Source organism: Solea solea, chromosome 6, assembly GCF_958295425.1.
Source record: "Solea solea chromosome 6, fSolSol10.1, whole genome shotgun sequence".
Classification (NCBI taxonomy): Eukaryota; Metazoa; Chordata; class Actinopteri; order Pleuronectiformes; family Soleidae; genus Solea; species Solea solea.
The window spans coordinates 26,875,330-26,886,305 of NC_081139.1; the positions used below are offsets into that span (position 1 = coordinate 26,875,330).

Sequence of the window (10,976 nt, forward strand, 5' to 3'; positions counted from 1 at the left end):
TAGGGCCCGAGCCACTAACGCAAGGGGCCGAAAACGTGGCTTTGCGATCATTTTTGAGGGCGTTAACGTGCATAAAAACTCTTGAAACTTATCATGCAGGTCAGGTCTGGTGAAAATGCGATATTGGCATAGTTCCCAGACCTGTGTGTTGCTCAAGGGCTCTATAGCGCCCCCCTAAGGTGAAAACCGAGGCAAAATTCCAACAAATGTATATGTTTTAGAACTGCTGATGCTGATGCTGCTGCAGGTGGAGCAGCAGCATCAGCAGCAGGAGCAGTTTTATTCCGCTGGTGTTAGCAGTGAGACTCCACGTCTCCTGAAAGTGCAAACATAAATGCCATTGTGTGGCCCCTCACCAGCGCTGAGCATCAGCGCTAACTGACATTGTCTTTGCCTTCCCCCCTGCTGTGTATTTTCAGAATTATTATTGTATGGCACATACAATATGTCTGCATTGTCATTGTGAGGCCACTTATTATGGGACAGGAAATGACCTGCCGGGACCCCGGTGACCTCAGAGGGAAAGCGATGACCTCCGGTTGACCCTGTGTGTTTGTCCTGAGCTCAGACTGCGACTGAGGCCGGTCGTGATCCAGTCTGTGAACTGCAGGGAGGCGGAGTTACCCTGAGACGAGCTGCGCAACAATGTGCTGGAAATTCCCCGCGAGGTGCCAGTGTTTGAACGAGGGGGGCGGGGCATGAGTCGTGTGAAAGTTGTTTGATTGACACAAGTCTCATTTTTTTAAAACAATGCACAACACTTTGATTGAGAGGATAATTCTGTCCGATTGTTCACATCCTGGCAACCAAACATGTCACAGTAAATAGTCTTTATTACACATTTATGTAAATTTTATGTTAGATTCTTGTTGATATCTTGTTTATTGCATATTCACGTTTACTATTTGTCTTTTTTATTGTTTTATTGCTAATGCTATACCCACTTTTTGTATTTTTATATTCTTTACCTTTTATTTTAAAAGCTTATCTTGTATTTTCTATCTTGTTTTATTGCTTATTCATGTTCCCATGTTTTTATTTTTGTTTATTCTTGTATTTGCACTTTATTTTATTGTTTTTATCTTGTTTTATTGCTTATTGTATGCCCATTTTTTATTTGCTCTAAATTTGTATTTTTACTTTCTTAACCTCATTTTAAAGATAATTCTAATCCCATTTTGTATTTCTTTTTATATTCTTTATCTTTCATCACAATGTTTTTGTCCCCATATTGTATTTTTTACATTATCTGTTTATTCTATTCCTATTTTGTATTTTTATATTCTCTAGTAAGTTCTTATATTATTGTTTATTCTTGTATTTTGACTTTATATTCTTGTTTTATTCCTTATTCTGTACCTTATATTATGTTTTTGCCCTCATTTTGTATTTGTTTTATTGTTTATTGACTAAGTGAATTTCTCCAGTGTGTAATCACCTTCATCAAACATGGTAAAGTATTGATTTTTGATACAAGTGCGCCCTCTTGTGATTCTTCAAAGGTATTGCTTCACCAAATGAACAAAGACCTTAGTTTTGACGCCCATAAAAGTCAGTCAATAAAATAAAATGACATGAAAACACAACGACCACGACGAATGTTTGAGTTTCTCAAACTTTTATTTGAAATTCGACAGCTTTTTCCACATCACTGCTCATCTCAATCACGACGTGTCCCCGCTTCTCATGTCTTTCCTCACATACAACCTAATCTCATGTTTTCACTAATCTCATGGTGTAAAAAAAAAAAAAAGAAAAGAAAGAAAAACCACTCATAGAAAGAAAACCATACAAAACATAGAAAACTAGTTAGGGGGGAAAAAACAGGAAAAAATTCAGAGCTTCAACTTTTCCAAACACAAACGTAGAAAACGGTCGTAAGTGCACGACGATCACCTTCATCCTGTAAGAGCTCGAGATGATTCGGTCGAAGAAAACTGGGACGTATCTGAGCGAAGACATGAGGCCGAGAAAATCCTTTAACCGCACGTGAAAAAAACCCACAAAAGATTAACAGTTACAGTCCAGATTAGGATGAGGAAACAGCGTGCGTGAAACAAAGCGCGACAAGCGGACCCAAACAAAGCCCTTGACGCGACCGCGGCGGTGACGCAGCAAGTTCAGAACAGTGTTTGGATAAACGCGTCACTGCCTGAAGACGAGGTTGAAAACTGTCCATGTCTGGGTTCAATGGTGGTAAAAAAAGAAAAAGAAAAAAAAAAGAAGCTTTAATTGTAATTCTGATACATACTCACAGTCGAATGTATGGTGTAGCACGCATATATGTGTGTGTGTGTGTGTGTGTGTGTGGAATATTTCACAGGGCGTCCAGCAGACTGTCGATGCGGCTCACGAGATCCTGTCGTTTGCCGGTCAGAGTCTTCTCGCTCTCGATGTACGCTTCCTTCTTGACCTTCCCGGCCACCAGTCGCTCCGCCTCCTGGCAGGAGCGGCACACCAGCTCCTTCAACTGGCCGTCCAGCTTCTGTACCTCGCCGACCTGATGCCGTGAATGAGTCAGAACAGAGAAATTAGCCTTTATTGAGTTAAATGCCCCGAAAATACGATCGTGCCGCAGCCGACACAACGACACGTAACAAAAACAATCATAACGTGACGAAAACCTGGCTAACATAAATCACTTCAGATTCAGATAAGGGAGGGGGAACAGGTCTATGACATCATTGGAGGTGATCACTGCACTCCTGAGCCATCAGAAACCACCCCACACCTTGGTCGACATCAAATTCAAGGACTTTCCAGGACCAGTGACCTCAAATTCAAGGAGCAAATGTGCCGACACAGCTTAAGATGAGAGGGCAACTTCCAAGAGCCGCTTCGTCCACGATGGCATCCGAGTGAGACAGAGATCTTTGGGATTTTCATTTCCCAGGCATCACGTCGTCATTCGCTTCAACTTTACTCGCTCATTGTTCTGCGCGTCAACGGTGGAGGAGAGAGAGACCGTGGACAGTTAGTGATCATGACTCCACGTTAGTCCTGCGTCGGCCTCGTCTTTGTACATCAAGCAACGCAGGGCGTGAAACAGCAGGTGGCGTCGTAACAAACAAGGGAGACCTTGTAAACAAAGTTTACCTCAACGTTCAAACTTTCAAGCACTTGCGTTTGGTTTCTTTGTCAGATATATTAACGTTTAAGAAGCTGAAATATCAAAATAGTTGACATTTAATCTATAATGTTAAATGTGGCGTGAGTATTTTTCAACAATTGTGGACTTTTCACTTTTTGGCAAATATTCCCTGCTCTTGACAATCTTTAGTGAGCCACCTGTGGTAAAGACGAGGCCATGCAGCAGTTATTCTGAGGTCCAGATCGGGGCAAACAGGAGTCATCATTCTACTGCGTTATTATGAATGTGGACCAAATCTAGGACACAGACATTTCTGCTCTCTGGGAAACTGTCTCCTCATGAGCAGATAAACCACGACACCAAAACATCTGGGGATCAGTGTGTGGAAACACGGCGAGATCGACACCACAGATGACAAACACATCAGTGGAGTCACCTGTAAGCTCTGAGTGAAGCAGAGGAGACGGCAGATAACGCAGTTTCATCTTCAAGCACACTCGTGTCACTCACCTTATCAGCCAAGTCAGAGCCCTCGGCTTTGAGGCGGGCCTGCAGCGAGCTGATCTCATTGGTCAGAGCGCGGTGGTCGGCCTCCAGCGTCTTCCGGCCACTGTTGAGCGCCCCGGTGTCGCGGGACTGCTTGTAGCGGTTCACCACCTCGTCCATGTGTCGGTACAGACCCAGACGCTTGTTGACCAGAGTCAGGACCTGCTCCGTGATGGAGGCCACCTTCATGCGTACCTCAGCAGCGGGGTCCTGGACCAAGAGAATCAGAAAAATAAATCAAGACAAAATGGATACGTGGATATGCAGCAGGAGCGGGAGAGGAAGTAGGAAAACAAAACATCCGATTTACTTTTCAGAATAAAAGATCCCGTGTGTCGTGTTTCACTGGACTACATCACAGAAAGAGTCCTCGCTGTGTGGAAGCGGGCGGGAGACACAAGCACGGAGCCGCGCCAACCAGAGCGCAGCGCGGCCATTCTGCCCAGCAACAGTGAATACTACCTTCCGATTGGTTTCCGATACCTCGCTAATTCAAGACAACCGTATGAACGGACTATGCGGAACAATCTGCCTTCACATCATCCATTCATTGATTACTCATTCATGTGTGGCCACGTCTATCACTCACAGCAGGCTGTGAGGAGTGGCCTCAGAGCAGGGGTTTAGAGGAGTTTCCACCACGTCATGAAATGCAAGAAAACACACCGCATTTTGTTTGCTGATGTCTGATGATGAAGAATGCTGCATATAATGGATCTGCAAAACAAGGGTTTACTTTTTTTATGAACACATGAACAACGTCCCACCTTCGTTATGGCAAAGTCCAGGCGAACGTAGATGATGACGGTGAAGAAGAGAATGTAAAAGGCGCCGACAACCAACAGAGGCTCCTGCAGCATCAGGATCTTATTAAAGTTATAATGGACCTGTGGACACAACACAAGGAGGTTACGTCGTTTCAATGTGAACTCTTTCTTTTTTAAATTCAAAAACAGACACAAGTGAAGTCCAACAGGACGCAGAAAAATCGATTACAACAAGTGAACACAATTTCACTTTCAGAAATATAACCCTTAAGTATAAGGCATTAAAGCTGCGGTTGTTGCAAATAATAATAACATTGTCATTGTTATTCTATTACTGAAATAAATCACATCGATTATCAAGTGAACACAGCACACTGTAGTATTGTATTGATGTATTATTAAATGAAGTAAAATTTGTAACTAGAGCTGAAACAATTACTTATATTTTCATGATGAGAACATCATCATTTCCAGGTTTGACAAACAATGAACAATGTTTTTTAACGTTTTATGGACCAAACTCCATTAATCGAGAAATAATGGACAGATTCATTGGTTATGAAAAGAATCGGTAGTTGCAGCTCTATTTGTAACTCAGATTAGAAAATATATATTTTATATTAGGAAATATAAAGTGCACAAAAAAATCCTTAAAAATCCATAAAAATGATCCAATACCGATTTGATTCCACAAACAAAAGCATAAAAGTCTTTCATCTCACCACAACATCCTGAATATGCTGCTCCACCAGGTTGTCCTTGGTGGCGACCAGCACCGGGCGGCCAAAGGTGTCCAGGTACGTGTAGTGCAGCTGGTTTGGCAAACGGTCGATTTCGTACGGCGTCTCCATGTGGATGTTTCTATTCGGACAAGACAGAAAAAAAAACGATGTCTACGACTCAGCCTGACGTCAGTGCTGAGGATGTTCTGGGACGAGACACTGACCTGGCTCCTTCTGGCAGGATGATTTTCACAGTCATGGCGTCAATGACCTGGTCGTCGTACACGTGGTCAATGAGTCTCATCTTCAGTGCGTACTGGTCACCTGGGAGATGAAGAGAATCCGTGGTTAGGAAGAATCTGTCTGCGCCAGCGGAAGAACAGGCTTTTGTAGGTTTGTTCAGAAGTGGGGACAGTGACCAATTATCTCTTTAGTTTTTAAAAAAAGGGGCTTAGATAATGAAAATAATCTTGCATGAGGGTCATAACTGGTTATGGAGTCCGTGTACCTATTAAAGAGGGGTCGTCAGTGATCGACTCACCCAGGGTGTAGAGGTACTCGTAGCTGGGCAGATTGTAGCCGATGATGTAGTGAGTCTTCCAGCCTCCAAACAGGGGAAAGCGAGGCCTGACCTCCACCTCCACAGAGTCGTCGAGAACCTGCAGGTGTGAGGTGGAGATGTTCCCGATCTCGTCTCTGTAGTAGACGTCCTGGGCTGAGGCAGGGAGGATAGTCTGTAGAGGACAAAAGACACTTATCACTACCATAAAATATTGCAAGGATTAAATGATTATAAAACTATTTTGAGTTTCTCGGATTTTTCAGCTTCTTAAAAATTCTCTGCTCCACATTAACAAAGAAATCTTTCAAACGGAATCATTTTAGTTTGTGGAGAAGAGACGTTTGAGAACATCAATCTTTTCTGACAGTTTATGGACCAACTAACAAACATCAGTGATTGATTATGAAAATAGTCTATAGTTGCAGCACTAAATGAGTCAGATTAAAGTAATTGTGTTCTGCATAAAGACCTTGAAGGACTTGACAGATGAGATGCCACTGTCCGACTGACGCTGGTAATCGTAGCGGGAGAACGGGCCCTTTAAGACGGCTCCTGTGTGCCTGAGGTCGATGGTCTCTTCCACTGCGATGTTGCCCCAGTGTGACACCTCAATGGTGCGAGTGATGCTGCTGATGGTGAGGAAGGGCGCGTTGTTCTCATAATGGATCTTCATTGTATCCTGAACGGTAGAGAACACACACACACAAAAGCACAGAATGATTCAGCACAGGGTTCCATCTGAAGGTGATGAACTCTGGTCCGAGCTATACCTCGCTGAACGGAGCCACGTCACGGAACGGTCCATACTCGATGACCTCGTCGGACTTGGACGGGTTGCCCAGCTTGGTGTAGGTCTCCACGGTCTTGGAGGCCAGGCGTACGCGTGTGGTCTGGCTGCGGGTGGGGTACGGCGAGTACAGGTAGTGGTTTCCCTGAAACACCACCAGCTGCCGCTCGGCCTGGGTGATGTGTGTGGGGAAGGGCTTCAGGACGTGGCTGAACGTCATCTCCACCTTCACTTTCAGCTGAGCCCCAGCTGACAGAGTGGAGGACAGCTGCACTTTGTAAAAGTCCCCACTGCACAGGAACAGATGAGAGAGAGCATGGATTACATACTTTTACAAAAAGGACATAATTCAGCAAACACAAAATCCCACACACTGCCTGATTTACTGATAAATTTTCTTCTCTTAAATCATCTCCTCTCTGGCACAAGCTTTTACCATATTATTCTTTAATCGTGATTTACAGTATTTTGCATTCAGGATGCACAATATCTGACTTTTTGTCGATATCCGATATGCTGATCAGAAGCACTTGGGCCGAAATAGTTTTGAAGTTCTACAAATTAAAGCATGATCTCTCACCTTTGGCCTTTGATTTTGGTCTGTTGGAGTTCAAGCATACCATCATCCTCCTCATCGTCACCCTTGACCTGTGAAATTTGAAGCAATGCAATTAGAAAATGGCAAAAAGGCTGCAGTTAAGTTCCTCTCTTTTTGACTACAGCACTGAACATCCCTATGGGACACTGTCATGTAGGGCTACTATTGACTGGAAGGGCACCCAAAGGAAACGAAAAGTAGAAAGGGCATCTTATAGGGCACTGCTTCACTTTTCTTCACTAGAAAGACACTCCTTTACAAACGATACTTTTATTTATTTATATTTTTGATGGATGAGGCACATTCACTCTAAATTGACCGTAGGTGTGAGCGTTGTTTTATGTCTGTGTGGTCCTGCAATGGACTGGCAACCTGTCCAGGATGTACCCTGTCTTACACCCTATGTCAGCTGGGATTGGCACCAGCGCCCCCTCATGTGGAGGATAAAGCATTACATTACATGTCAGTTGGCAGACACTTTTATCCAAAGCGACTTAGAATATGTGCATTTAAACATTTGGGTACAAACAAGAGCTAGAAGTAAGTAAGTGCTTCAAGTAAGCCAAACTATAAAGTGCTAGTCATAAGTGCGATGTACAGCAGTAGAAGATAAATGAATGATTGAATTTTGCTTTAGAGGCCATGTATGAATGGCAGTCAGTAGGGCACTTCCTCATGTTTTAACCACTCCAGGGAGTAGTAATAAGCTTTATTTGTATGATAAACTTTATTTGTATAGCACTTTTCATACACAGACTGCAGCTCAAAGTGCTTTACATTTAGGACATGCAACACAATAATAAAAGAATTGGTCATTTCTCTTTGTTGCTGTTAATGATCCAATCAGCAACATATCAGAGCAGCAGTCGAAGGTAGAATAATCTGAGAAAGTAGTCTACATGATAAGATAATATTAATATAAATGAATATAATACATTTAATGTATACAGCGCGTTTACTTTACTGTGTGTTTACATTCTTGGATTGTTCATTAACGTTCAAATAAGGTCCCTTCTAAATAAACTTGGTATTTGAGAGATTTACTGTGGAAAGCAACGCGCAAGACTCTGGTAAAAACGCGCAGCTCCTGATTCTGTTTACAACCAGCGCAGCGCTTCAGTTTCATTCATTAACAGAGAGGCATGCCTGCGCAGTCACACGCGGAAGTGAGTGAACTGTCCACCAGCGCATACGTGTCATTCAGCCACAGAGAGAAAAGAAAGAGCGTGCAGCGCTGCGGCGGAAGTTGACGTTTAATACATCCACATCCTTCAGCAAATACACATGGCTTTAATTCACCTGGGCTGAGCAGATACATTACTCCCCACAGCCCGTGTTCGTGCATTGCCCTTTAGCTGCAGAAACAGTAGCTACCGGTGACTAGCCTTGGTTGTTAGCTTGAATAGCTCACGCCGTCTCACTCCCCAGCTAACAGCTGCAATTCAAACCATTCAGTCAACACGTTGTAAAGTTGCTGTTATTTAACTGCGCACAACTGCTTTACCTTAATTTATATAACACATGAACGTTGCTAGACGTGACGTGTAAGCCTCATATGCTGCTGAAATGCTAACTGGTTTAAGCTAGCTAGCTAGCTACATGCAACAGAAGCGCTGTGACATCCAGACATCGGGGTTTGACTCACCGAGGCTCCGATGTAAGCGAGGTGCGGGACCAGGTCCTCCTCCACGGCCAGCACGAAGCTCTGGACGCCAGAGTGTCCCTTGTTGGACAGGACGATCTCCGCGGTGATTTTAGCCAGATGAGAGCTCAGGTCCACGGTCCTCTTCACCTCCTCGTTCACCAGACCGTCCGCTGAAACCCCGGAGCCGAGAGCGGCAACGAGGAGCAGGCAGGCGGCGAAAAGCGGCGCCTTCGGTGTCATGGTTGAATTGAAGCGACTTGAAAAGCTGAAAACCCGGGATAAGAGCGGAAAAGAATGAAGGGGGAAACGTAGAGCAGCTAGCAACGAGAGGCCGCCGTGCCGCTCTACATCAGAAAGGATGACGCTTCCTTCAGACCGACGTGATGACGTCACGGGGCGCTTTTAAGCAACGTCCCTATTACTACTAATGTAGTACCAGCGTAAACAAATTACGTAAAAATAAATAAATAATCACACAAATATATACATATGCACATTAATTCAATTTTAAATAGATACATATTAAACAAATGTGAAATAAATCCTTAAATAATTAAATTAACATATAGACTTGATATATTTCATTTTTATTATATCAGGGGATTATTTCCTAATTATTTAGTGGTCTTTGATTTTTTGACTTTGTCTACGGCTAACTACATACTGGGCGAGGACATCGTCCAGCAACCTAATCCACAATCCGCAGTCCAACCTATGGATTGTGAAAAAACACACGTACGTACACACGAGGAAAACGAGCAACTCCACAACAGAAAGTACGTTGGTCAGACCGGGATTCGAACCGGCACCGGGAAAAACTGTCCTGCATGTAATGAACTATAATAATCAGTAGGATGGCGGGCTCCTCCTCCATCTTTTGAAAACCAATCAGATCGCTCCATCCATCTTCTCATCTCAGATCGCTCCCGCCCCCCTCCCGTCGCCGTTCTCGCGCTCTCTCCGTCTTTCTCACTGCTTTCAACAGGTAAACCAGAACTTCTGTCTTTTAAATTAAATGTGAAATATTAACTGTCAACTGTTATTGATTCGGTGTGTTATGTAATGTAACATTTAACGTGCAAATACACTTTTTAAACGGTTTGGGCCGGCCAGTACAACTGTACAACTGTATGTACTACTGTACGTACTACTAGTACTACTAGTACATACGGTAGTACGTACTACAGTACGGTACTGTAGTACAGTTGTACTACTGTACTTACAGATAGCGGTGTCATTCCCAGCTAGCAATTCATTCATGTCTATCATTGTTTAAAAGTAAAGCTATGAAATATACTCGTAATTCAAAAATAAAAGGCCATTTCATTCATATATATACGTTGTGTTTTTCATTCCTATAGTTTGACCTATTGTCAATAAAGAACAGTTATTGTTGTTACCAAAAAAATACATGACAGTTATACTGTTTATTATACCTGAAAATTCTACTCTAGCACAGTAATGAAGCAGTCATACTTTAATTTTATCCATAGCTATTGATCTCATTCTTTAACATCACCTTGTGTGTTGTATTGTTTTCCTGTGAGAACGACAGAGCTGTAAAACGTCGTCATTGTGTCAGAGAAACTGGCCTGTTTTCACATTTATAATATGTTTTATATTTATATATTATAATGTTACTCCCGTGGCTTTCATACACCATGTTTTTAATCAACTGAAAGGCTATGACACAGAGTGGCTGCAACGCTTCTGGTCTTTCATTGACGCCAGCTTCGTCTACTGGTGTCTGGCCAGCCAGAGCGGGAAATGGACCAGCCCCTCACCAGAAGAGATGGCATGACCTATATTATAAGGTACATGAAAAAAGTATGCTTTGTTTACTTCCCTCATTTCAATGCTTGACATTTTTGCCCTGTTAGCATATTTAGTCGCTGTGCTCCTAGTGGTCATCCTGTTTGTTTGTACACTGCCTGGCCAAAAAAAAAGTTGCCACCTAACTTTGATTACTCACTCATTCGGTGTGGCATTGTTTCCATAAGCTACTGCAATGTCACAAGATTTATTTCCGTTCAGTGTTGCATTCATTTTTCACCAAGATCTTGTATTGATGATGGGATCCCAAAGATTCTCAATGGGGTTAAGGTCCTGACTGTGTGGTGGCCAATCCATGTGTGAAAATGATGTCTCATGCTCCCTGAACCACTCTTTCACAATTTGAGCCTGATGAATCCTGGCATTATCATCTTGGAATATGCCCATGTCATCAGGGAAGAAAAAAAATGCATTGATGAAATAAT

At 43.0% G+C, this 10,976-nt stretch overlaps 1 protein-coding gene across 1 annotated transcript; it reads right to left on the bottom strand.

The window, feature by feature from the left end:
* Positions 1 to 2,120: 2,120 nt before the first annotated feature.
* On the bottom strand, positions 2,121 to 9,089 carry rpn1 (ribophorin I). The gene is made up of 10 exons (XM_058632661.1): positions 8,719 to 9,089; positions 7,056 to 7,123; positions 6,459 to 6,765; positions 6,158 to 6,367; positions 5,668 to 5,860; positions 5,351 to 5,450; positions 5,127 to 5,265; positions 4,405 to 4,524; positions 3,602 to 3,847; positions 2,121 to 2,500 (listed from the first exon to the last, which is right to left on the bottom strand). The coding sequence occupies exons 1-10, from the start codon at positions 8,956 to 8,958 to the stop codon at positions 2,318 to 2,320; spliced, it is 1,806 nt and encodes a 601-aa protein (XP_058488644.1). The 5' UTR covers positions 8,959 to 9,089; the 3' UTR covers positions 2,121 to 2,317.
* Positions 9,090 to 10,976: the final 1,887 nt, after the last annotated feature.

Excerpts from the sequence above, each read along its gene's own strand:
- rpn1 (XM_058632661.1), bottom strand. The coding sequence starts at position 8,958 with ATGACACCGAAGGCGCCGCTTTTCGCCGCCTGCCTGCTCCTCGTTGCC. Across the intron at positions 7,124-8,718 it reads TCGCTTACATCGGAGCCTCG|GTCAAGGGTGACGATGAGGA; the intron begins GTGAGTCAAACC and ends CAAATTTCACAG. Across the intron at positions 4,525-5,126 it reads AGCATATTCAGGATGTTGTG|GTCCATTATAACTTTAATAA; the intron begins GTGAGATGAAAG and ends TTGTGTCCACAG.